The 25,380-nt window shown below is 67.8% G+C and overlaps 5 protein-coding genes across 5 annotated transcripts in view; 2 read left to right on the forward strand and 3 right to left on the reverse strand.

Moving 5' to 3' along the window:
* The window catches only part of CHLNCDRAFT_144438 (hypothetical protein), a gene marked incomplete at both ends in the record, with an annotated part of 2,620 nt that extends 1,335 nt beyond the window's left edge, over positions 1–1,285 (forward strand). The window contains 3 exons of the mRNA XM_005848680.1: positions 295–410; positions 573–1,003; positions 1,265–1,285. Coding sequence (XP_005848742.1) covers positions 295–410; positions 573–1,003; positions 1,265–1,285 — 568 coding nt within the window. The remainder of the gene's footprint in view (positions 1–294; positions 411–572; positions 1,004–1,264) is intronic.
* An 824-nt stretch (positions 1,286–2,109) lies between these two features.
* On the reverse strand, positions 2,110–7,327 carry CHLNCDRAFT_51635 (hypothetical protein; the record flags this gene model as incomplete). Its single annotated transcript, XM_005848887.1, has 19 exons — positions 2,110–2,409; positions 2,592–2,733; positions 2,914–3,016; positions 3,198–3,260; positions 3,425–3,510; positions 3,612–3,723; positions 3,917–3,974; positions 4,102–4,181; positions 4,331–4,406; positions 4,562–4,648; positions 4,941–5,080; positions 5,246–5,314; positions 5,527–5,682; positions 5,815–5,929; positions 6,084–6,149; positions 6,324–6,431; positions 6,583–6,719; positions 6,903–7,029; positions 7,268–7,327. 19 exons carry the CDS (start codon positions 7,325–7,327, stop codon positions 2,110–2,112), a joined length of 2,085 nt encoding a protein of 694 aa, XP_005848949.1.
* Positions 7,328–8,711: 1,384 nt separating this feature from the next.
* On the forward strand, positions 8,712–12,052 carry CHLNCDRAFT_57533 (hypothetical protein; the record flags this gene model as incomplete). The annotated part of the gene is made up of 11 exons (XM_005848681.1): positions 8,712–8,863; positions 8,956–9,109; positions 9,282–9,365; positions 9,571–9,680; positions 9,861–10,031; positions 10,202–10,263; positions 10,447–10,715; positions 10,924–11,015; positions 11,185–11,289; positions 11,459–11,556; positions 11,714–12,052. 11 exons carry the CDS (start codon positions 8,712–8,714, stop codon positions 11,791–11,793), a joined length of 1,377 nt encoding a protein of 458 aa, XP_005848743.1. The 3' UTR covers positions 11,794–12,052.
* A 1,093-nt stretch (positions 12,053–13,145) lies between these two features.
* Positions 13,146–15,202, reverse strand: CHLNCDRAFT_144441 (hypothetical protein; the record flags this gene model as incomplete). The annotated part of the gene is made up of 8 exons (XM_005848888.1): positions 13,146–13,220; positions 13,529–13,567; positions 13,750–13,842; positions 13,963–14,004; positions 14,114–14,175; positions 14,318–14,413; positions 14,577–14,664; positions 14,858–15,202. The coding sequence occupies 8 exons, from the start codon at positions 15,200–15,202 to the stop codon at positions 13,146–13,148; spliced, it is 840 nt and encodes a 279-aa protein (XP_005848950.1).
* Positions 15,203–15,421: 219 nt separating this feature from the next.
* CHLNCDRAFT_144442 (hypothetical protein) lies at positions 15,422–20,940 on the reverse strand (the record flags this gene model as incomplete). The annotated part of the gene is made up of 16 exons (XM_005848889.1): positions 15,422–15,976; positions 16,171–16,248; positions 16,378–16,501; positions 16,734–16,843; positions 16,911–17,062; positions 17,194–17,320; positions 17,611–17,682; positions 17,925–18,088; positions 18,296–18,488; positions 18,652–18,876; positions 19,046–19,338; positions 19,494–19,586; positions 19,734–19,866; positions 20,041–20,220; positions 20,343–20,690; positions 20,812–20,940. The coding sequence occupies 16 exons, from the start codon at positions 20,938–20,940 to the stop codon at positions 15,422–15,424; spliced, it is 2,976 nt and encodes a 991-aa protein (XP_005848951.1).
* Between the last annotated feature and the right edge of the window lie 4,440 nt (positions 20,941–25,380).

The following is a 25,380-nucleotide window of genomic DNA, read 5'->3' on the forward strand; positions in this document are numbered from 1 at the left end:
CCGGCACCCCACACCCCCAGCCCTGCGCGCGGCAGGGCAGCGATGCCATCAGGCCTGAGCAGGCCGCGGCCGGCATGCGGGGCGGCGGGGGCTCCGGCGGCTGGCAGCAGATGGCACGGCTGCCGGGAGGGCCGCCCTGCGTAGCTGAGTGCTCCAGCCTGCAAGGCGCCCGCCCACCACCTGCAAGCCGCTGCCCACCGTTGCCCAGCCACCAGCCGCCTGCATGTGGTGCTGCCACGCCTGCCAGCCCCCGCCTCCTCCCGCCTGATCGCACCCCTGCCCTGCCCCGCCCAGGCATGGAGACGTGGCCTACCTGCCGCCCAACGTGCCTGGCGTCCAGTGCCCCGCAGACTACACCGATGTGCTGTGCGCCGGCGGCACCGGCGAAAACACGTGCAACGGGGACTCGGGTGTGTGGGGGGCATAGCATACCCCCCTGTGGGCCCGCAGCCCTTTCCTCCCTGCCCGCCCTCCCTGCTGCTAGGGCCGCTGCTGCATCCCATGCGTGCCTGCCTCTCGTGCTGACGCAGCCCTTCTCACCCTGCCACCAATCCTGCACCCTGCCCCCGCAGGTGGCCCGCTGGTGCTGCGAGATCCCGCCACCGGCGGGGCGGTACAGTTTGGCGTCACCTCCCACGGCCCCGACTGCCTCACCCCGCACTACACCTACAGCGGCGTGCGGGACAACATCACCCTCTCATACGGCTACTACACAGACGTGCGCAAGTACCTGGCAGCCATTCAGTCGTGGCGCGCCGGCACCCAGATCGCGTGGCCGCCCGCGGGCGCCGCCAGCCCCGGCGCCGGCGCCGGCACGGGCGCCGGCACGGGTGCTGGCACCAACAGCGGCCAGGCGGGGCTGGTGCCCGTGGAGGTTCCCGTGGTGGAGGTGCCTGTCCAGGTGCCTGTGGTGGATGGCTCGGAGTGGGGCTTTGTGGAGGGCACAGACCCCAGCCAGCAGCCCAGCTGGGGCTCCTCCGCGCTGGACAGCATCTTCTGCAAGGTGCGTGGGCTGGGCCGGGCTGGGCTGGGCAGGGCTGGGCCGGGCCGGGCTGGGCTGTGCAGGTCTGGGCTGGGCTGTGCAGGGCTGCCTTAGCCGTGTTCAGTGCATGGTCAGCATGGGGCTGGCCGTGATGGTGGCGGTGGTGGTGGGAAAGGCGGGGCTCAGCTGCCCCGCAGAGATGTGTGCCAGGCAGCAGCTCCAGTGGCCCTGCGCTTCCTGATCGCACTGGCGTGCCTGCCCGCTGCCTCCACCTGCCTGCAGATTTTCAGCTGCAACAAGTGAGCTCTTTGGCCCAGCTGGCGCGAGCGCCCATCAAGCGTGCCGCCTTATTATTCGTCTTTCTCCCTACTGTTGCACCAATACACCTATTACGTATGCTGGTCCTGATGGGCCGCGCTGCCGCGGCGCATGCTATTCATGCCCGGGCAGCGATTCCAAGATCTGTCATTGTGTCGCACAATAACAACCATACAATCCCTTCTTTACCCTGGCATCCCTTTCTCTCTTCTTTTGCTTTTTTGCCGCTCCGCTGCCTTGCCTTATATGTGTTATCGCGCAGCAGCCTCCTCCACCCGCCAGATTAGACATGCTGCATTCTTTTCTTAGGCATCATATCCTCTCCCAGATGCTTGCTAGACATAGCTGGATCAGCCATTGTCATTGCTTCCATCATGCATCATCGCTGAGCTCTTCCATGGCCCTGCACACCCGGAATGAGAGGGCTCCGTCTGATCCCCCATCTGCCTGTCCATGGCAGGCAGCTGTTGAACATGAGAGCTGTAAGCCCAACACTGGCAAGCAGCAGAGGGGCAGGGGCATGGCACATCATTGGCGCCAGGCGCTGCTGCCGGGGCCATCGGTGCTGTCACTTGTTCATTCACCTCCTGCGCCATAACAGCAAACATGACAGCAAACAATTCTTACATCGGAACCAAATGCGGTGCCAAAGCTTCAGAGGTCGTGCACGTGCCACTAAATGGGGAGAGATGAAACGAAGGGTCAGCAGGTAAGGATACAGGGAGCCATCTCAGCTGGTAACGGTGTGCCTGTGGTAGGTAAGGACGACACTGGTAAAACATGCATGCTACATATGCGAGGGGCGGCTGCTATGTATTGCTGCCGCCGCCCCGCCGTCCGCTGCTGCTGCTGGCAGCGCATTCTGTATTATTTCTCGGGCTCTCAGACATGAGACCGTCAGGGCAGAAACTGAGGAGAGGACGCGACCAAGCCCAGCCTGCCAAGCCAGCACAGCAGCGGCAATGGGCCGCCGCTGGCCGGCTGTTGGTGCGGGCGGCCTGCTTGGCTCTCATCGCTGCGGCGGCCTTTTCCCTGGCGGCGGCGGGCGTCTTGCCAAGCAAGACAAAGTCTTTGAGGGACTGCGGAACAGCCACGTCGCCCAGCCACTCCTGCGCCACATAGGGGAGGAGAGGCAGGAAGACAGCGGAATTGCCGGCCTGGCCTGCCACCCCAGCTAGTCCAGAGGGCTCTCCCCCAACACAAGGCAAAATGCGCTGGCGAAACTCACTAGCCAGCCCACCAGCCCGCCAGCAGCCACGCTGCCGCCCCCCTTGTCCCAGCAGGGCCCCACCTGCAGCGCCGAGCCCTCCACCCGCTCCTCCTGATGCAGCTCTGTCGACAGGCTGTCGTGGAGGCGGTGGTTGGAAGACACCACGTCGCGGGCCACCATCAGCGCACCCTCACACAGCAGCTTCACCTCCGCCTCCACAGTCCTGCACACACGGGGTGGGCGGCGGTGGTGTGTGTGTGTGTGTGTGCGCGTGGATGTGGATGTGTGTGCAAGCAAGAGAGGCGGGACAAGCATGCAACTGCGTGTGGCAGCAGCTGGGCGGGCCGGGTTTCTGGCTTGCCAGCGCGGTGCAGCCCGAGCCAGCTCATGCCAGCCCACGAACCTGGCCATGTCGCTGCCGCTGTCCTTGAGCAGGGAGTAGTCGTCCCCTCCTGAGATCAGGGTGCTCACAGACAGCGGGCCGATGGCGGCGCTGAGGCCATACTCTGCCAGGGAAGAAAGAAAGGAGGGTGTGAGGACAGGACAATGGGGTCAGGCACAGGCAGCTCGGGCTCGACGGGCTCTGCTGCAACCGGGCGCGGCATCCCGGATAACAGTCGATGCAGCTGGACGCCGCAGCCCAGCCTCGCAGACAGGTGCCTGGCGCCAGCCGGCTGCAGGCCTCACCCGAGACGGCCTTGTAGGCCAGCTCGGTTGCCCTGCGGATGTCGTCCACAGCCCCGGTGCTGACTGCAGGCAGAAAGGCAGGGCCAGCACACACACGCAGCTCTCGTTCAGGTAACAGTACCAGGGCCAGTTTCCCATCCCAACAAGCACGCGGTAGCAGGGCCCCTGGCGCCGTAGCAGGGTCGCTCCGCACACATGGCCCCAGCGCCCGCCCCCTGCACGCCCACCGGCGTCGCATGTCAACTCCTCGGCTGCGCGGCCGCCCATCAGCATTGCCAGCTGGCCGCGGATCTCGGAGTCAAACATCAGCGCCCTGCGGCAGCACAACACCATAAGACATGCGTCGGCTCCAGGGGTCGCCACGCTCGCAGGACAGATGCCAGCTCAGCGCGTGCCAGCTCAGCGCAGGCCCACCTGTCCTCCGTCTTGGGAGGTATGTAGGTGAAGCCCAGCGCGCCGCCGGAGCGAGGGATGATGCTCAGCTTCTCCACCAGGCCCTGGCTGCCCGGCAGAACCGCCGCAACCGCTGCGGCAAGCACGGCAACGGGGGGGTGGGTGGGGAGGGCCCAACAACTTGATGGCTGGGTGTGGGCCTGAGTGCCAGGAAGCAGGGGCAGGCAATGGGGCTCCTCCGGCACCGCAGGCTGCAGGGCGCCATGCGGCGCTGGTGGGCGGTGAGTAACTGTGGGAGGGAGGGTTGCTGGAGGGTTGCTGCTCACCTGTCGAGACCAGGGCGTGCCCCACCTCGTGCCGCGCCACCACAGTCTTCTCCACGCCCTGCAGCCACCACCTCGCACACGTAGGAAGGCAGCTTGGGACAGGAGCGAGGGGGCTGAGCAGCTAGCCAGCGGGCCTGCTGGCACGGCAGCGGGGCGAGCAGAGCCAAGCTGCACGCCTGGCCCACCTGCAGAATGCTGCGCTTCTTCTCGATGCCCGCCACCGCCCGCAGCACGGCGTTGTCAAAGTCGGCGTTGGTGACCAGGCCTGCGCAAGCAGCAACCGTCGGGGATGTGTGGGGCGGGCCAGTGTGATGTGATGGCTTTGGGTGCGGGGGATGTGAGGCATGTTGCAGGCACGTCGGCAACCGAGCGCGGGAGGTGGCGCCGCGAGCACGCGCAGGGTGGGAGGCGCACCCTTGTTGCCGCGCCCCGCCAGGAGCGCCGCCTCGTTCACCAGGTTGGCCAGGTCGGCGCCGGTGAAGCCGGTGGTCTACGGGAAAGGAGGGGGAGTGGCACAGAGAGGGCACGGTTGATCGGCTGCAAGCAGAGAGGGGCCGTGCCCTCGAGTGGCAAGGGCGGAAGGGACATCACAGCCCCACAGGTAGGCAGAGGATGGCAGGGAGGGGAGGGATGGCAGCAGCCCACCTGCGCCGCCAGCTGATCCACGCGCACATCCTCCCCCAGGGGCAGGCCCCGCTGGTTGATGTGCACCCGCAGGATCTCCTCCCGCCCCTGCAGGCAACCAGGCAAGGGCAGGGGGCAGGAACGGGCTGGGGGCTTGGGGCAGGGGGCAGGGGGGGCTGGGAGGGTCAGGTCACGCCCTCTGCTCACGCGCGGCACCAGCCCTGCCCCACGATGGCCGCATCAGGGCCAAAGGCCAGGCTGCAAGACCAAGCTCCCGGCTCCGAGCGCGCCCACCCACCCACCCTCCCACCCACAGCCACACAACACTGCTGGTGCGCACGCACCCCCCTGGGCCAAAGGCCTCCTGCCCAGGGCTAAGGGCCTGCACCGGCACCCCCACCTGCTTGTCGGGCCGCTCCACGCTGACGCGGCGGTCGAAGCGGCCCGGGCGCAGCAGCGCGGCGTCCAGCACGTCGGGCCGGTTGGTGGCGGCGATGCAGATGACCAGGTTGTCCCTGTGGGTGTCAAAGCCGTCCAGCTCTGCGGTGTCATTTAAGAGAAAGAGCGAGGGAACAAGGAGGAGCGAGGTAAGTAGGGAGGGGAGAGGGCCAGGGAGGGGCTGCGCCACGGTAGTGCGGCCACCGCGCCTCGCAAGCAGCCAAACAGCTGGGGGCAGCGGAGCAGGGGCAGGGCCGGGCGCCGCACCCGTCAGCAGCTGGTTGAGCGTTTGCTCCCGCTCGTCGTTGCCCACGCTGCGCAGCCGCGAGTCGCGCCCTGCACGGCGGGCACAGCAGCACCAACGGCGGAGGTGCTAGGTCCTTGGCCAGGGCAAGCTAGAAGCGCAACCTCCTGCCTGGGTAACCTGGAGCCAGCCGGCAGCGCTGCGCAGCGGGGCGCAGCGGGGCTGCAGCGCAGGGCTGGCTGCCTGCCAGGCTTCCTGCCTGGCCTCCGCTGGCCCCGCTGCATCCGTCGCCCGCCCCGCCCACCCTTGGCCACGGCATCTATCTCGTCGATGAACACAATGGCCGGCGCCTCCTTGCGCGCCGTGGCAAACAGCTCCCGCACGCGCATGGCGCCCATGCCCACGTACAGCTCCACAAACTCCGAGGCGGCGATGGAGAAGAAAGGGACGTCTGCCTCGCCTGCGGCAGCGGGCACGGCGGCAGCGGTGAGCGTCACGGCAACGCAGGGTGTGCCGTCGGGGCACGCCACACGAGAGCACGCGGGCTGCACACACGCGCGCGCGCGCGCGCACGCAGCTGCAGTGCCTGCACCTGCCACCGCGCGCGCCAGCAGCGTCTTGCCGGTGCCGGGAGGGCCCACCAGCAGCACGCCTGAGGGCGGGCGGGCGCCCAAGCGGGTGAACTTGTCGGGGAACTTGAGGAAGTCCTGAGGGCAGGGGCAGAAGAAGGTGCAGAGGAGAGTGCGGCAGCACAGCGTGAGGGTGTGTGCACTGTGCATGGGAGCAGGGTTGGGGGCTACGGCGCGGGTGCTGCGGCAGTACGGCGGTGGCAGTACAATGCTAGCACAGCCTGCCACCCACCACAATCTCCTTGAGCTCCTCCTTGGCCTCGTCCACCCCCGCCACGTCATCAAACATCACGGGGCTCTGCACGGGAGTGTTGAGGCGGGTGAGGAGGCGTGCAAGGGAGCAGGCTGTGGAGGGCGCCGTGGCGCCATGCGACGGCTGGTTGGTGATGTGCAGGCGGTAGGCATGCCTGGCTGTTGCGACAGCACTGCGTGGCTGCCATGCCACAGAAGACCCCACCGGATGCCCACCCACCTGCGTCTGCACCGTGGCGTGGCGCCGCCCCGCGCCCCGCTGCGGCAGCAGCTTGATGGGCAGGCGGTTGAGCACCGCAATCACAATCATCGCAGACACGGCGTAGGTCTGCGGCAGTCGGGGGGGCAGGTGGGGGTGGGTCGGCTGGCTGGCTGTCCTTCTGTGCGGGCATCAGCCTGCCCGCCTTCCAGGCCCTGCACCCTCACATGCCCTGTTCTTCCCCGCTTCCCTCCCATCTTTCTTCCTTCCCCTCACCCACCATGAAGGTGGACAGGCGCCCCGCCTTCTTGTCCATGGCAGAAAACTGGATGTTGTGCTTGAGCATGGACTCGTAGGGTGTGGGGTAGTCGGAGGGGCGGATGGTCTGGAAAGTGAGGTGGTTGCGGTCCAGAGACTCTGCAGCACGGCAGGGCAGCAGGGGGTGTTACCCACCCGGGGCTGGGGTGGACGCCGAGGGGAGAGGCGGTGCGCGCACGGCTGCCAGGCACATCCCAGGCAAGGCAGCTGTGCAGCCCACAGACTGGCAGCCCACACCCCGGCGCCCCTACCCGCGTCCCCTCCGGCCACCACTATACACACCGGGGATCATCTTGTAGAGGGCCGAGGAGGGGCGCAGGGTGAAGGTGAAGGCGTGGGCGGCGGAGTCGATGACCACCCGCTGCACCTCGTTCTTCTGCACCTGCTTCACAAACTCGCTGAAGGCGACCTGCAGGCATGGAGGTGCATGTTGTGGCTATGGTTGGCTGGTTGGGTTGGTGGTTGCAGGGCAGGTGGGCAAGGGGTGGACGGGTGCAAGCAGCGTGCGGTGCGCTGGTGGCCATGCGTGTATGCAGGTGTTGAGGTGGGCTGGCGGCGCCACACGCATGCATGGCGCCGTCACTGCCCGGCAGCGGGCCGCAGGCAGGCGGCGCGGCGCCGCGTGCCTGAACCGTGATGGGCTCCACCTGGCCCAGCGGCGAGCGGCCGCCGGGCATGGGCCAGAAGCGCATGATGAAAAAGAGCATGGCGCCGTTGAGCACTGCAGGGAAGAAAGAAGGAATCTCCTTCCAGTAGTAAGAAGGTCAGAATGGGAGGGAGGAGGGGAGGCGCGGCCTGGGGATGGCAAAGGGGAGCAGGAGATGGCGCTGCGGCGAGAGCAGGACCAGCCGGGATGGGCTGCTTTGCGGGGCAGCATGCGGGGCTGGCAGGGCTCCAAAAAGTGCTGCTGCATTGCTTTGCTGCCCCGCTCTCTGCTACTGGCAGCCCGTACGCACGTATCCGTAGCGGCCGCTGTGCCTTGAGCGTGGACAGCATTCGGGAGAACCAGGAGGAGGAGGAGGAAGAGGGTGTGGAATTGCGGCCTGCAGACATTGGCGGCAGCGGCAGACTGCGAGTCAGTGATTCGGCAGGCGTGAATGTGCTGCAGTCACACAGAAAGGGACGTGAAGCGAGGTAGGATGCAGACAGCAGGGCTAGGCAGCAGCAGGCAGGACCGCAAGGCGTTGGGCGGCGATTACAGGCACCGCTTCCTGAGCACAAAAGCGTGCCAGCCTGGTCCCACCTGACTTGGGCCCCTGCGGCCGGCGCTCCGCGGGAGGCTCAGTCCCGCTGGCGCTGGCACTAGTGCTGGTGCTGGCGCTGGTGCTGCCGGTGCTTGTGCTGCCACCCGCGCCGCTGCCGCTCCCGCCGCCGCCGCCTCCGCTGCCGCTGTCTGAGGAACAGCACAGCTGCAGCTGTGCTTGGCGCCGCGGGGCCAGCCGGCCACCTGCGTGCGCAAGCCCCAGCGGTTGCCGCCAGCAGGATAGACGGCCCAGGCTGCTGGGACAGGCGGCAAGGGCTGCGGGTCGCACCCTCCGTCTTCCGCTGAGGCGCCGCGGCAGCAGACCGCCTGCTACTGCCGCCTGCTGCCGGCCTGACGCTGCCGCCAGCAGACCGTTCTCGGGCACTCTTCCGCTGGTGGAGGCTGAGGCCCCCGTGCCCACGCGCATTGTGGGCCTCCCGCGTGCAGTTGCGAGGGGCGACCAGCCACACACTGCCTGCGCTCCTTCTCGTGTTCAGTGAAGGTGCAGAAGGACTGGGGCAGGGTGCTGCGGACGTACAGGCGGTCGCTGAGGAAGCCTGGAACCCTGCTAGGGAAGGGTGATCGGGCTAAACCCTCCTGCGGCTTGGCGGGCGCAACTCTGGGACTCTGAGTGATCAGGACAGGGCTGGGCGCTCGGCACAGCGAGGGCGCATGCTGACTCGGAGGCGTCCTGCCTTCATATTGCCCTCATGTTGACATCAGCCCTTTAGGTGTCCACTTACACTCCATTGATCCCTTACCATTGCACTGATAGTAGTGTGGACAGAGGCCGGCTGGTGCAAGCTGCACCTGCCGAATTCCACCGTCCCTCGAGCCATATGCTGAACATGAGCGCCAGCAGCACAGTCGTAGGGCGGCCTAGAGCAGCGCGGATTGCGCCCAAGCCGCCATGCAGCGTCGTCGCCGCCGCCGCCGCCGCCGCCGCTTCCGCTGTCACGTGCCGCCGCCCGACAATAGCCTTTGCCGCCGGCAGGCCGAGGTAGGTCGGAGCTGTGCACGATTTGGGGCCACAAACTCAAGCTTGGTGCATCGGCTGTAATGATCCAAGGTGTAGCTCATCCACTGTTGCAGGCGACGGAACGCGGCTGTTGTCGCCGCGGGCGCTGGCAGCCCGTCGGCGCCGACGGAGCCCGCATTCACCTCGCTCATCCCCGAGACCCTAGAAGAGCTGGACAGCGACGAGGAGCTGCAGCAGCTGCATGCCCGCATCCAGCAGGAGGGGCAGGTGGGGCTGAGGGGTATTGCACCGCACAGGCCTTCGGTCAGGAGCATCGCATGCGAGGGCATCAAGGGGTGCTTCCCCAGCCACCTGAGCTGCGTCTGCCCCCCGGTGGTCTCGCGGCATTGCCGTCACCAGCCTGCCCCTGGCCCCCTTGCCTGTGGGCGCCTCCCTGCAGGCGGCGCTGACGAGGGAGGAGCAGCAGCGGCGGCAGCGGTCGCTGGACCGTCTGGGGGTGGCGCCATTTGGCCAAGTGCTGAAGGTGGAGGCAGCCCTGGCTGCATGCATGCTTGCGCGTGTGCAGCACAGGCAGCGGAAAAACAGACGAGCTCACAGGCTGCCTTGGCTGGGCCACGACTAGGACCAAGCAGCGCACATGGCCGCGGCTCGCTCTCCTGTCAGGCTGCTCTACCCTGGTACCAATCACCATATGCACCCTGCCCGCCCTCCCTGCCCCGCCTGTGCAGGCTTCAGGAGTGAGCCCGCTGGTGCGCCGCCCCACCGCCGTCTTCCAGCTCAACATAGGCCTCTACTGCAACCAAGCCTGCCGCCACTGCCACGTGGAGTCGTCGCCTAAGTGAGTACAGGGCCCCAGCCCATGCTCCGCCACCCACTGCAATGCAGAGACGCACACCGGCCCTGCCGCCGACAGCTTGCTTCGCCCGGCGTGCGTGCACTCGCCTCTCAGCCGGCGTGTGCGGCCCACCAGCAGCGCTCTGATCCAACCCCTGCTTGACGGCCCCTCCCGGCCTTGCAGGCGCACCGAGATGATGAGCCAGGAGGTGGCGGAGCGCTGCGTGCACCTGATGGAGCGCGCGGCGGCGGCAGCCAGCAGCAGCAGCAGCAGCAGTGGGACCGGCAGCAGCGGGAAGCTGATTGTGGACTTGACCGGCGGGGCGCCTGAGCTGACGCCGCAGTTCAGGCAAGGGTGCCGCGGCGGCGGCAAGCGTGGTGCCCACCCCCCGTCTGGTGTGCAGGGCCTCGCACACGCAGCGAAGGGCGGCGTCTCGCCGCCTGGGGCGCAGCGCCACCGAGCCTCACTCTGCCGCGTGCTCTCGCCGGCCTGCCCGCCCGCCCTTCCACCCCGTCCTGCCGCAGGTACCTGGTGCGCGAGGCGCGGCGGCTGGGCCATGAGGTGATCGACCGCTGCAACCTGACAGGTGGGTGTGGTGGGCCAGCCGCTGCTGCGCGCTGCGAGCGGGCTCTGCGGTGTGGTGCGTGCAGCGGCGCGACGGAACGGCCCACTCCCGTTGCTGCCAGCTGCCAAGCTGGTGTCGTAGCCCCCTGGATCGTAGCCCGCCTACCTGCCCCGGTCCCCGCCCGCCTGCCTGCGCCCGCTGCAGTGCTCCTGGAGCCCGGCCAGGAGGACCTGGCCGCTTTCCTGGCAGACCACAGCGTGCGCGTCGTGGCCTCCCTGCCCTGCTACTCTGCTGAGAACGTGGACAGCCAGCGTGGCGGCGGCGTCTTCCGCCGCTCCATCGCCGGCCTGCAGGCGCTGAATGCCGTAGGGTACGGCCAGCCCGGCTCCGGGCTGTCGCTGGATCTCGTGTACAACCCCGGGGGCGTGTTTCTGGCGCCGCCCCAGGCCAAGCTGGAGCCTGTGTACAAGCAGGTGGGGCTGCGCTGTGTCTGCGGTGTATGTGTATCTGCATGTGTGATGGTGTGTCGTTGTTGGTAGTGGTGGCGGCGGTGGCGGTGGTTTGGGGCCCCTCCGCGAGCCCGCTTCCACGGCCCCTGCCCACCATCCCCGCAACCAGCCTGCGTCTGATCCCCAAACACCACCCAGCGGCAGTTTTTTGTTGGCCTGGCTCCCCCTGCAGGAGCTTGCCGACAACTTTGGCATCACCTTCAATTCGCTGCTGTGCCTCAACAACATGCCCATCAAGCGCTGGGCGGATCACCTGGTGAAAGAGTGAGCAAGCAATGGCAGGCTGAGAAGGATTGAGCTGGCGCCCCCTCGCTGAGCTGGCGGCCCTCTCGCTCCATTGCTGATTGCCCTCATCATGCGCCATGGGCCTTGCCCCTTGGGCACCGCATATCCAGACACTCTTGCTTTCTTCCTCATTTCTTTCCTCCCCCAGGGGCAAGCTGGAGGAGTACATGGCGCTGCTGGTGGACAGCTTCAACCCGGCTGCCGCGGAGGGCGTGATGTGCCGCGACACAATCAGCGTGGGCTGGGACGGCAGGTGGGCGCTGAGGCGCCGTGCCTGCCCACTGCTGTTGTGTGGGTGTGGCGCATGTGGTAGAGGGGGTGTGCTGCTGAGCCCAGGGGTGCATATCTGTGAGCGCACGCAGCGCTTAGCTGGCACACGGTGGCTGTGTCTCAACTGTCGCCTGTACCGCACTGCCCTGCAGGCTGTACGACTGCGACTTCAACCAGCAGCTGGAGCTGGGGCTCACCACGCCCGGCCTGCGCACCGTGTTTGATGTCGAGTCGCTGGAGGAGCTGACAGGTAAGGGAGCGATGTGGTGGAGTGACGCGGTTACTGAGGATGGTCGGTGTTTGGCTGTGCCTTGGCTGGCCACCGATAAGGCACGTGGAGATTGTGGGTGTGTCAGTGCAGGGGCCACACTCCCTGCCCTGCCTGCCACGCCACGCCGCTGCCGCAGGCCAGCGCATCGCTGTGGACAGCCACTGCTTTGGGTGCACCGCGGGGGCGGGCAGCAGCTGCCAGGGCGCGACGTCATGAGGGCCCCGAGGCTATCCGTGCGTTTCCCCATCAGAATGACGCAAACCAAGTATCAGCACTGCAATCACATACTAGTCTGCATGTCTGCCATTTTTTCTTTCATTCTCTGCCGCCATCCCTTGCCTGTGGAGCGCGCTTCCGAGACAAGCGTGGCCAGCCTTCTTCTGTCCTTTCGTTTCCGACGATGAAGTTTTCTGAGCGCCCGTTCTACCAGATGCATTTCAAATTGTGCCCGCCCCTCTGTGAACACGTGAACAACAAGTAACACATTGAGCAGCACAGTGACCGCCAGAAATGAGCGAACTGAGGTCACTCATGGTGGCGCCGGCGCCCTCTCCGCCGCCAGCTCAGGACTTACGAGAGATGTCATCTGATGAGCGCCTTCTGCTCAGATGTACTCAATTCTCGTCCATCTTGCGATTGATCATTGGTCGAGTAACGCGGCATCAACAAACGGTGCAGGCCAGGCATGTGCCACAAATTCGTCTGCGTCAAGTGCAGAAGAGCGACGTGGGGTGAGTGTGCCGCCGAGATCCCATCCATTGCAGGGGTGCTGGGTCGTTGGCCGTGCGCACAGAGGCAGGGTGCCCACTCCCACGCTACCCAGCTCACAAACTTGACGCGATTGCTGCTGGAGCTCGTGCCCCGCTGGGATTTGGGACTTAGGGGCGCTCGCGGAAGGCCGCCTGTGGCTCCCGCCTCTGCCGCCTGCTGCCACCGCTGCCGCCTGCCGACCGCCGCCGCCCCGCCACCGACACCCGGGCCCTGCCGCCGCTGCGCTCTGGGTGCAGTTGGGTGCGGCAAGCACATTGACTACGCTCTTGAGGGCGTGCCTGAGGACAAGCGCTGCCACTGCAAGGTGGGCTGCCGGCGGGCCTTACCTGTGCGCTCTGCTGGGCAGTGCAGAACGCTCCCATGGCAGCTGACTTGCGCCCGCTGGCTTCCCCTGCCAGCAGGCTTACACCCAAGCCATGCACGACGCGGGGAGCGGCGGCGCCAGCTGCTCGGTGCAGTGAGGCCAGGCCGTCTGGCTGCTGTGAGCGCTAGCGGTTGGGTTGCAGCCCAGCTGACGGCATGACGCCCCACCCCAACCTGACCTGACCCTGACCTGTCACTTTATTACATTGTATTTACTCGACTGCGTTTTGGCAACTTTGCTTGTGCAACGCGTGCACGACAGTGGGTGAGCAGAGGGTGCCGAGGCTTTGCTGTCCAAAATTCATAGGGGGGCTGCTGGCAGCTGGGGTGGGTGCTGTGCTTGCCAGCACTGTGCGCAGGTGCCAGCAGCACCTCTCCCCAGCATTGCGGCGGCGCTGCCAGGCCGACTGCCCATCGCCGGCTGAGGCTGGCGCTCACAGGCCCTCGCTCTCCAGGATTGCGTCCACCTCAATCAGCACCAGGATGTCCTCGTGCACCAGGCGCGCCACCTGCCGCCCGCAGCAGGGTGGGAGCACATGTGTGTGTCAAAGCAAGCTGCCTCATCGATGCAGCCAGGGCTGCAGCGGCCGGCTGCACCTAGCCGGGCTGGAGCACGGCGGCGGCGGGCCCCAAGCTCAGAGCCAGGCTGGAGCACGGCGACGCCGTGCCCCAAGCTCAGAGCCGGGCTGGAGCACGGCAGCGCCGTGCCCCAAGCTCACAGCCAGGCTGGAGCACGGCGGCGCCGTGCCCCAAGCGGCAGGGCGCAGCGCACAGCAGACCTGCCGTGGTCCGGCATAGCTGTGTGGTCCCCGCTCACCTCCACCATTGTGCTGGCGGGCTTAACGTGGCCCAGCACCTGCACAGCAGTGGGCAGGCCAGCACCTAGCACTCAGTCCAGCCGAAGTTTCCAGCAGACCAGGCGACCAGCTGGCAGCTTCCGCTGGCAACGCCATCACACGGCGAGCCCGGCTGCTGCCTGCACGCCTGCCGCACCCCGCCACGTCGGCAGCGCCCCAGCTGCCACAGCTGGCCGCCCACCTCGCCGTGCGCCTTGCTGATGGCCTCTCCATCGCGCTGCAGGTTGCGCACGAAGAGGCGGGTGCGCACCACATCCTCTACGGTGGCCCCCACCTGCAGGGGGCGGCAGGCATGGTGCGGCGCAGCTCGCTCAGGCCTGCAACTACTAGCGTGTGGGCGGTGTGTGTTCGGCAATGCCTACGTGCAGCGCGTAGCACGGCGGGCTTTGCCCACCTGCTCCAGCGCACGCTCGATGATGGTGAAGGCCAGGCGCGTCTGCACCGGGGCGGCAGAAGCGGCCGTGCAGGATCGCAGCCAATCAGGCACCGGCTACATGGGCAGGTCACCAGTGAGGCAGAGGCTGCCAGCGCAGTGCTCGACCCACCTGCTTGTATGCATCGCGCCGGTACATCACGCGCCCGCTCGCCTGGTCCACAGCAGAGGTGCCTGTGGGAGAAGGAGGGTTGGCGGGTAGCGGGGAAGTGTAGCAGTTCGCTGGGCTGCCGGCTTCTTATCGCATATCGCAGAGCATCCCATGCAGGCCTGGACGGGCCGCCAGCAGACCATCCCTCACACCCTGTCGGCGCACCCGACACGTAGATGAAGGGGCCTCGCTTGACGGCTCGGGAGTATCCCACCACATCCTCCCACCGAGCGCTGCTGGATACTGCCTCCAGCCGGCCGCCTGCGCAGGGCATGTCGGGGGCAAGTGCGGCAGGCCAGGCTGGGTGGGCAGGGACGAACCCGCAGGCAGATGGGCCAACATTGGAAGGAACAATGGGGTGGTGCCACACAAGCGAGCTCGGCCCAGCCCAGCCCAGCCGAGCACAGCCCACCACCGTGCCCACCCGCGGTGTGCACCACGTGGAAGCCCGAGGCGACCGGCGGCACCTCGCGGCGCTCGTAGGCCGCATCGTAGCTGCGGTGCAGCGAGTCCTGCAGCGGCCGGGCAGCAGGCATGCGCACAGTAGCGGCAACGCATTTGCCAGCAACCCGAGCCCCAGGGCTGCGCCCAGCCCCAGACAACAGCCAGCGCGCCGGGAGGGGTATGCAGGGCAGGGGCGTGCAGAGGAAGGGCAATGGGCGCAGTCGCAGACGCCACCCCTGCATGGGCCCGCCAGCCTCTCACCGCGCTGGAGCTCCTGGAGGAAACCTTCAGCCCCACATGCAGGTTGTCGCGCTCCTCATCCGAAAAGCGAACAGTCTTGGGGGCGGCGTCGCTGTCGCCGGTGCCTGGCGGGGTGATGCTGTCGTCCGCGGCCAGGCTGCTGCCCTTGGCGGGCGTGCGTGGGGAGGCGAGGTCGCCGGGCAGCGGGCTGTCCAGCCCGCGGCCGCCGCCGGCGCCGGAGGCGAGCACGGACACAAAGGCGTTGCCGCCGTGCACGTGGCCGGGGACCTCCTTGCCGCCGCCGGGGCGAGGGGAAAAGATGGAGCCGGCCTGCTGGGGGCCCTGCCCCTCCTGCTGGGCGTGCATGGCTGCCAGGGCCGCGTCCTGGCACTCCCTGGTGGTGCAGGGGTGGTTGAGGGGCGATTCTGGGAACATATAGAGTGGGGTCGAAGAAAACAAGGCGACTGACTCAACCTGAGCACCTGACTCAACCAGTTCTCGTTGGCTTCGATCAACCTTGGAGTACCTGTGTCCTTTCCTTTCCACGCCCTGCTCTTCAAGTGTTGTTACACTGGCTCCACATTGTCACAGGGACAGCTGTATGGTCTGCACGGCGGGCGCTTTGGCGGGGCTGCCCCGCGCCGATGCCGCCGACCGCAGGCTGCCTGCGCAGCTGCTTCCGGGCCGGCTGCCGCTGCCGCCCGGGCTGCGCGCCGCCGTCCCTGCCGCGGCTGCCGCCAGCCTGGAGCCGCCCTCGGCGCGCGGCGCGGATCCGGGCCTGCTGCCGCCGGGGCTGCGCGCGGATGATACAGCGCTGCACAGGCTGCGTGCCGAGGCGGAGCCGGGCCTGCTCGGCTCTCCTGCCACCTTCACGCCCGCCTCTGCCTCCACCCTGGCCAGCAGATTGAGGTCAGGGTGCTCCGCAGCAGCCGCCCCCAGCGCCTCCAGCATCCCCCTGGTGGCCGCCTTGACCTGGGCCAGCTGCACATCCGCCACCAGCGCCTCGGCAGGCATCCCCGCGGGCGGGCCGCCGCCCGCAGCCCGCGCCGCCGCCACGGCCTGGCCCTGCAGCTTGGCGGCGCGCTGCGCCGCGCGCTGCCGCCGCTGGCGCTGGTCGCGCAGCTGCTGCTCCGCCTCCGCCTGCGGCTCGGCATGCAGGGCACCACGGCTCATTGAATGTTCCGCAAGGCTGGTGCCTTCGCAGCGGGCACCAGCCTCCTCTGAGTTGCTAAGTTATTAGAGGTGCTGGGCGGAGCGCATGCAGGGGCTTTGGAAGATGAGCGGGCACCTCGTGCAGCCAGCCCCGCGCCAAAGCCCCAGCTCCTCCCTGTCACCTTCTGCTTCTCCAGCGCCTCCACCCGCTGCCGCAGCCCCGCCTCCTCTGCCGCTACATTTGCCAGTCGAGCCTGCGCCTGCAAGTAGAGAGGCAGGCAGTAGCAGCAGCAGCAGCACCTTCAGCAGCATAAAACGGAGCCTCTCGCATATACATCGACGCTGTTCTCGCACCACCACCCCTGCTTTCACCACCGTCGTCAACACACCTGCTCAAGCTCCTCCGCCCGGCTTCCTTCCGCAGCCAGCTTCAGCTTCAAGGCGGCTGCCGCGCGGTCCAGCTGGTGGCGCAGCGCCTCCTGCTCATCCAGCAGCTCCTGCACGCCGTTGTGCCTGCGCCAGGGCCAGCATCGAACGGACACGGCGCCATTGTTCAACCCCGTGCCCGCCTGCGTGCATATTGCCAAGCCCACCTCCTCCACATCCATATGCCCATGCATCCATCCATCATGCGAACTCCCTGGTCCTCAGCACACATGCCCCACAACCCTGCCACCATCACAACAACCACTGGAAACACACATACAGTAGTGCCTGTACCGCAAAACCCCAGCCCGTCACCCACCTGGCGTGGTAGTGCATGTCGCTGTTGGTGCCCACCAGGCGGCGCAGCGTGGCCTCCAGCGCCCCGCACTCCCGCTCCGCCTGCGCAATCTGCGCCTTGAGCGCCTCGGCCTGCAGCGGCGGCGGCAGCACAGACGCTTTAGTTGAACAAACAGCGTGCCCGTGCCGGGGCAGGCACGGTGGTGCAGGACAAGTGGCACGGCCGCATGCTGCAGCTGGCACGGCCACAGTGCCGGAAAGGTGCCCCGCGGCGCCGCGCCTGCTCTGCCAGCTCCTGCCGCTCCTGGGCCGCCTTGATGATGAAGTACGCCTGGCTGTGCGCCTCCTCGCCTGCGCCAGCAGCAGCGGCAGCAGCCACCACACATTTGCAGGGAGGCTGCTGGCAGGAAAATCAAGAATGGTTGACAGCGACTGCACACAAACACAAGCAGCCCAGGGCCCCTGCCAGCCCCCGCCCTCACCATCCTGGCAGCGTCCTTTCAGCACCAGCGTCTCGTGCTTGCGCCTCAGCTTCTGCAGCGCCAGCTGGCGCGCCTGCAGCTCCAGCGCCACGCGGTGCACCTCGTCCCGCAGCAGCCGGGCCTCGCCCTGCGGGGCGTGTGTGGGCGGTGTGGGTGGGGGCAGCGGCGGTTCAGTGGGCGAGGACAGGTGGCGGTGGGTCACCCCAAGGTTGACGCGGCACAGCTGGAGGGCTGTGAAGCACAGGCCAGCCGCTCGGCAGCCTAGGCAAGCCGGCCACCACCGATCCGATGCAGCCCCAGGTCAGGCTGGTGGGCCCTGCCCCCGAGCCCACGCAGCCAGCCAGGCAGCCAGCCAGGCGGGGCCCTGTCCCCAGGCCGCCCAGCACTCGCCTGCATCAGCTCCAGCTGCATCTCCACCTCGCTCCGCCGCTCCCGCATCCCCGCCTCCAGGCTGCGCTTGCGCGTCTCCAGGCTCATCACCTCCCCAGACTTGCTGCAGGCAGGCGGGCGGGACACATGGTCCAGGCCAGCCATGCAGGTGCCTGCCACAGAACACTTGCCGCGGCTCTCCCTGGGGCAGCGGAGATTTCGAAAGCCCCGCTCCAGGGAGTATCCGCCACCCCCGCTGCCACCATCCCCAGCACACGGCCGCCGGATGCAAACAGCATGGCAGGCAGACAACAAGCAGCAGGCCGCGCTTGCCTGCTGAGTGCCATGCGCAAGCGCCGCACTTCCAGCCTGCCCATGTCCACCTCAACCAGCCGCTCCTCGCGCTCCCGTGCCGCCGCCTTGGCCGCCCGCCCCGCCGCCCCGCTCTCCAGCGCCAGCCTCGACATGTCATCAAGGATGGCGCCCCGCTCCCGCTGCACCGCCTGGCTGTGCCGCTGCGCGCGGGCTGCGCAGGCGGGCGGGGCAGGCAGGCGTGGGTGGTGTGGGTGACAGAGAGCTCGCTCAGCAGCTGTGGACGCCTTGGGCGGCAGCAGCATGAGGCTCCTCCCAGCAAAGAGCTTGCCACACGCTTTGATGCACAGGGTGGCATGCAACAGGCACCACCCGTCAGAACCAGCCCCCCCACAGCATTCCCCAAGAACACAATGCGCACCGTAGTCGTCCTGCGCCCGCTTCACCTCCTCCACCAGCATGCCGTGCGCCGCCTGCGCCGCCGCCAGCGTCCCCTCCAGCTCCTTGATGCGCCCGCCCAGCACCGCGGTCTCGTCCCGCGAGCGGTGGCCCTCAGCACGGGCCACCCGCCGCTCCATCTCCACCAGCTGGTAGTCTGCATTGTACCGCACCTCCTGCACAGTACAGGCAGTAAGGGCGGTGCATGTTGTGTTATGGCGGCATGTGGCTTCCAGGCAGCTTCTCGGGATGCTGGGGCAAGGCGGGAAGCTAGTGTGCAGCTTCACCTCCCCTAGCCTCCCAGCATGCCCCCGCCTTCCCAGCCTCCACCCTGCCCACCTGCTGCCTAACCAGCTGCTCCTCCAGCTGCGCCATCTTGTGCGACAGGTTGCGCCCCTGCGCCCGCGCCCCGCTGCTCTCCGACGCAAGCCGCCGCTCCCGCTCCTGCGCCGCGTGAAGCGCCTGCCCTGCGCCAAACTGGCGCTTGCCCAGTGCCGCAATCTCCTTGTCCAAGCTGCTGGCGCGCTGCTGCTCCTCGGCCCTCAGCTTCTCGAGCTCCTGGATCTGCGCGGCCGTTTAGAGGGGGGGGGAGGGAGGGCGAGGCAGGTGCGGGGCTGAGGGTGGGAGAGGCAGGGACGTTGCAGGCAACACACCACGGCAAAGCCGAGGAGGCAAGCGAGGTGGCGTCCGAACCCCAGCCATCAGCCTCCGTTTCCCGCGCATGCCCGCTCACCTTCTGCTGCAGGCTGCCCAGCTGGTGCCCCTCCAGCGCCACCCGCACGCGCGCCGCATCCAGCCGGCCCTGCGCCGCCTCCACCGCCGCCGCGCGGCGCTCCAGCTCGGCCCGCAGGTGCCCGCTGGCGGCGGCCTGCCGCTGCGCCTCGTCCGCGGCGCGGCCCAGGCTGTTGGACAGCAGGTCGGCTTTGTCCTCCGCCTCTGCCACCGCCGCCTGGCTGCTGGCAAAGGCTCCGTACAGGCCCTTGATGCTGCGCTCCTGAGCCAGGATGCGCTTCTGGGCGGCGGCGCCTGCGTTTTGACAGGCAGGCAGGCAGGCTCAAAGGTAGGCAGTCATACGGGAAGAGCAGGAACAGGCAAGAGAGGCAAAGACAAGAACGTGACAATATTCACATTAGCCCAGATTCATCAACAGAGCAGGCTGGGGAGTGCTGTGCTGTGCTCACCTGCCGCCAGCTCAGCGTCCAGCTCAGCCGCCTGCACCGCCAGCTCCTGCTTGAGCGTGGCCAGCTGGGCGGTGCGCTCCGCATGCTGCTGCCCTGCAGGCCGGCAGTTTCAGCAGCAGGGGAAGCACTAGGCTGGCGCCAAACAGCCAGCCAGCCACAGCTCACTCCCACCAATCATCATCAGTGCCCCGGCTTCCACTGTGGCACATGTGTCCTGGCAAATGGGGCAGCCCCACCCACCCGCTTCCAGGATGGAAGCATCCCGCTTGCGGATGGCCTCCAGCACCCCCTCCCACTGCTGCAGCAGCTCCTGCCGCTCGGCGTGCAGGCGGCGGAAGTCCTGCGCCGCCTTGCTGAGCTCGGTCTGGGCCGCCTGCGGCAGGGGCAGGTTGCGGGCAGGTGTGCGTGCGTGGCCACACATTGGCAGGCGGCGGAGGAGTAGCGCAGCTGATCTGGCAGCAACCTGCCCTTCCCTCCAAATCCGCTTCTAACATGTCTCTTCCTCTCTGCACGATCAAGATCAAGCCCACAATTGGAAGCAGCCCACCTGAGTCTCAGTTATCTCGTCGTCAAGGTCCCGCTGCGTCTGGTGCGCCTCGCGCGCCGCCTGCTCCAGCTGCATGCCCAGCTCCTTCACCCTCGCCTCGTCCTGCCTGCGGTACCGCTCCAACGCCAGGTTGTCCTCCTCCTTCTGTGTCGCAGCTGCCAGCCACTGCTCCAGCTCTTCCTGCGGGCAGATGAGGCGAGAAAGCTGCCAGGCAGGGTGGCTGCACCACATGCAGGCCGGGCAGGCATCCAGCCCCACAGGCAGCATGAACGAGCAGTGCAGGTTCTAATCCACGAGCGCACAGCAGGGATGCGAGCGCCGCGTGCCTGATTCCAGTTTTGGACGAGCTTGAACTGGTCCATGCGCTCTCCCGCCTGGAAGGCTTCCGTCTGCATGGCCGTGGCGCTCTGCTCCAGCTCGCCGCGGCGCTGCTGCAGGCGCGCGATGTCGGCCCGCAGGCGCCCCGTCTCGCGCGCCGCCACCTCCTGCAGGTGCGCCTCGGTCTCCACCTCCCTGCGCCGCGCCGCCAGCCGCGCCTGCGTGTGGCTGATCTCCAGCCGCACATTGTCCAGGTGCTCCGCCAGCACCCGCGTGTGCTCCTTATTCTCGTCCACCTGGATCTGTGCGCCCTCCAGCTCCGTCTCCAGGGCCTGCATGCACAAGAAGCAGAGTAGAGTGATGTGCGGCAGCGGCGGACGGGAGGCGGCGGCGGGAGCCGCTGCATACAGGCGGTCTTGGAGGCGGCGCGGGGGTCCCTGTTCCGCTTCTCACCCTGATATCATGGTCCAGCGCCCGGTTGCGGTCGTCTGCGAACTCGGGGAGGAAGCCGCGCTTGGTGCGCTGGTCGGCCGCCGCCAGAGGCGGCGGCGTGAGCTCCGTGGCATAGGAATCAATCTCCATGGCCTGAATTGATGCACAGGATGCGTCCAGCTGCCTAAACCAGGCGGGGTCACTGCCGGGGCATGGCAAGGAGGGGCGGAAACGGGCCCTTCAGGGTCTCGGATGATGTTACGATGCTAAAATGCATTCCGAAGGTAAAACCGGAACGCGGGGAGGCTCTCAGCAAAGGTCAATGCCGGCAGCACGCACCGCACGGTGCAAATATTTGGGACTTTCAGCGGCTAATGGAAATAATGGAATCAGCAGCTGATCGCGCGGCTATCGCTGGTGTGGAAACCCGTCTGCTGCACTCAGCCGAGCTGAGGATGGACAGGCACGCGTTCCTGCGCGCCCAGGAATGGCTTGAGGAGCTGCCCCGGCAAGACACCGATGCGCCCACAGCCGCAGGAGATGCAGCGGCACCACTGCCAGGAACCCGCCCTGCCGCCGCCGTCACCGCCTTTGTGGGCGCCGCCTCGCTGCACGTCAGCCCGGCGGAGCAGTATGATCAAGTGCAGGTGTATGCAGGTGAGTGGTGGCACCCCCGCTGCAATGCTGTGGACGCTAGCTCCCCGCATCCTGCACCTCAGCCAATCCTACCCAGCCAGCTGCTGACCGCATGCATAGCTGCCCTCGTATCGCAGGCCCGCTGGTGCCCGATGCGGTGCACCTGCAGTTTGCGGTCGATAGCCAGGCCAGGGACCCCATGCAGCTTCGCCTTGCAGTCAACATCTCACTGCACAGCCCCGCTGGCAGCAGCGGCAGCGGCAGCAGCAGCGGCGCCAGCGGCGCCAGCAGAGCACAGGAGCAGCAGCGGCAGTGGATGGATGTCGTGCTGGAGCTTGATGGCACCAGGTACCGGCTGGCCCTCTGCCGCGCTGCGCGGCTGGTGCTGCCGCAGCAGGTGGCGCCGCTGCTGCCGGCCGCGCTGCAGCAGCAGCAGCTTGGCGGCTCGTGCGCAGCCGCAGGCAACGGGCAGCAGCCGGGCGGCGGCGCGTTCCTGGCGCTTGCTCCGCCCAGCTCCCTGCCCTTCCTCACCCTCGTCTTCCCCCACGCCTGCCTCAACATGTACCCGCTGGGCTGGAAGGCGGCGGCGGCACACCTCAACAAGGTGTGTAGTGTCTCCTTGACCAGGGGCTGTTGATGCATGGCAGGGACCGCTGGCCTGTCAAGTGAGGCCCCTGCATCGGCCTGTGTCTGTGTCATGCATGTTCCGCTTTGCATTGATGATGCTTCGGCCCGCTGGCCTCATGCAGGAACACGATGCCGCCGAGCTGGCGCGCTTGGCGCAGCTGCTGGCTGAGTGCCGGCTGCAGCTGCAGCAGGAGCGGCAGCACGTGGCGCCGCCGGAGCAGGCAGGCGGTGTCGACTGGATGGCGGCGCACCGGGACCTGCTGCACCACCTGCAGGCCATGTCTGCGGCAGCCAGCCAGCTCTTGCCTGGCAGCGGTGGGGAGGCTGAGCCAGCGGCGCAGCAAGCAGCCTGGCACGCACTGGCAGCATCCTCAGCAGAACTACAGCGGCAGCACCATGCTGCAGCTGCGGCGCTTCCTGCCCAGCTGGAAGGCCTGGCTTCCCAGCAGCGTGGCGTGGCCGAGGCAGCAGCAGCGGGACCCAGGCCGAGCGGCACGGCAAGCGGCGCGGCCCAACACCATTTCGCGGCGCTGCTGGAGCAGCAGCGGCAGGCGGTGGCATGCTCCTTGCTGGCGGGGCACGCATGACGGGGGCTCCATTCTTTTCCTTGCAAGCCTTGCAGTGAAGCACAGCTACTCTTTGCTGCAGAACTACATTTATGTTTGTGTGCTCTGTTGTTGACCAAGACCGGGAATCGTGGCTCAGCGCACGTTGACCGCCCCGCGGGCATCCACCACAAACTTGGACAGCGCCTTGGCAAAGGCGCGGCGGGAGGGGCGGTCCAGGCTGGCAGCCGCCCCCACCTGCGCCATCAGCGCGCCAAAGGCCGCCTGCGCAGAGGCCTGCACCAGCAGACGAGCAACGGGCGGAATGACGAGGGCACACGTCGGTGCCGGGCCCGGCTCCTGGCCGCCGCAGCAAGGTTCAGCCAGTACAGAAGGAGAGACAGCCGTGGCTGCGGCAGGCGATGCAGCAGCACTACACAGGCACACACAAGCGGCAGCGCAGCACCCCACCTGGGCGGCTCCGTCGGCGCAGCTGGCCAGCAGCACCTCCCCCGCCCGCTGCAGCGCCCCTGGGTCTGCCAGCGCCAGCGGCAGCACCGCCTCTGCCGCATGGTCAACAGCCTCCAGCCCGGCATCCCCCCGAACCAGGCGCTGCAGCGAGGCCTGCAGCAGCGAGCCCAGCGGGGTGGCGCCGTCCGCGCCTGCCGCCAGGCCGGCAGCGATTCCGGGGAGCAGCGTTCAGTTCAGGCAGCAAAGTGTGGTGCTGCAGCAGGTAGAGGCCTGGCACCCCCGCCCAGACCGATGCGCTATGCATGCTGCTGGCCGGGAAGGGACAGGGCGCTGATCAATGCATGCATGCTGCTGCTGCTGCTGCTTGCAGCTGCGACGGTGCCGCTCGCCGCTCACCCGGCGCATTGTTGGGCCCCAGGCCCGGCGACCCCGCCGCCACAGCCCGCACATGGTAGCGCGCCAGCGCCGCCGCCGCCTCAAACACCGACTGCGTCACCTCCTCGTCGCCCGTGGCCCCCACACCAAACTGCAGCGTGGACAGCAGGGTCTGGAAGGTGCAGGGCGGCAGCGCCGCCATGCGCTCGGGGTAGACCTGCAGGGGGTGGTGGTGCGGGAGTGTGGTGGAGTGCACGTGCCCACGTTCCAAGCAGCTGGCCAGGTCGGAGCAGGGCTGCATCAAGGTCCCCCACAGCGTGGCAGGAGCGGATCTGGAAGGGTGAAGCGGTGCATGCGGTATTATATGGTGCCGCCGACACACGGTACCTCCAGCATGTGTGCCAGCAGGGCGAAGTAGGCGCGGCACAGCTTGGGGAACTTGAGCAGCTCCAGCGACAGCAGCGGCACCAGGATGTCCAGCCCGGAAAACACAATCTGCATGCTGGGCATGTGTGAGGAAGCAGGCGAGGCATGGAGCAGGAGGGGAGAGGATCAGGCACAGGCTCGGCAGGCTGCTGCCGAGCAACCACGCACGGTACGGACACAATCTGCGGAGCGGGGCGCAGAAGGCAAAGCTACCGGCAAGGGCAGCAGCCCCACCTGGGCCACGTCCACGGCTTCCTGCGCCTGGCCGCTGCCGCCGCCCCTGGGCGCCTGGTTGGCCCAGTCGGCCTGCGTCAGCTTGGCGAGCAGCTTAAGCAGCGCCCGCAGGTCGAGGTAGCGGTCGGACAGAGCCTCTGCCGCCAGCGCCTTGCTGGCGGCCACGCTGACCTGGCCCTGCGGGAGGACACGCACCAAGACAGCCATCTTTGCTGACAGTAGCACAGGGCGGCTGGTGAGCTGGTCAGCTCGACAGGCCATTGTGCATACGAGCCAGCACCTCCCCCATCCTCCTGCGTCCTGCGCCCCCCTTGCAACTCCTCTGCCCGTTCGCGACCATTCGCCTCCCGCCACCCACACGCCGCCCACACCCCGCCCACCAAGTTGTGCGCCGAGTAGAGCTGCAGCAGCTGCAGCGCCCAGGCGCACAGCCCGTTGGCGTCTGAGGGCCCCAGGTAGGCGGCATGCTGGTCAACCACCTCGCCAGCCAGCTTCAGGATGAGGGTGACGGCGGCGGGCTGGGTGCGGCAGGCATGAAACAGGGTGGCCAGGGCGGGCGCGACAGAGGTGAACTGCAGCCGGCAGCCGCAGCCAGGAGCAGGTCATGGTCAGAGAGGGAGGGGTCGGCAAAGTCTATGTCTTCACTTGATGGAGAGCGGCACCAGCTGCTGGTCAGGGGTGGCAGCAGTGGCGGCGGCAAGGCTGCAGCGAACTGCACCGACGCAGCCTGCGGCTCATGCACCACCCCTGCGCCCAGCCCCACCTGCTGCAGGATTGCTTGCTGCGTGGGCGGCAGCGTGCCGCGCACCGCGCCCCTCAGCCGCCCCAGCAGAGAGGTGAGGAGGTGCAGGCCGTCGGCGCGCTGCAGGGCGGCCCTGGCGGCCGCCTCGCTGGCGCCCAACTGGCGCAGCTGCGCCGCGGTGCCCTCCAGCAGCTGCCCCGCCCAGCTGCCCGCCTCCCCGGGCCCCCCCTTTGCCGGCCAGCACCACCAATGGCAGCAGGGGCGCTGCACCCCGTCCCCCCAGTTGCGGAAGGCCAGCTCCCCACCACCCCACCCGTTCGCACAGCGGGGGCCAGGGGGGGCCACCCCGCAGCAAGGCCCACACCGCTCGCCGCCGCACTAGCGCCGCCAGCAGCTGACCGCACACAACCTGCGGGCAGGCGGACAGGCAGGCAGGCAGGGTTGATGGCAGGCCTCCAAGCCACCAGGGGTGGGTGTGCAAGACCCAACAACCACACAGCAACCCCACCTCGTGCAGCGCCTTCTCTCCCGGGT

This window comes from Chlorella variabilis (assembly GCF_000147415.1).
Source record: "Chlorella variabilis unplaced genomic scaffold CHLNCscaffold_7, whole genome shotgun sequence".
Classification (NCBI taxonomy): domain Eukaryota; kingdom Viridiplantae; phylum Chlorophyta; class Trebouxiophyceae; order Chlorellales; family Chlorellaceae; genus Chlorella; species Chlorella variabilis.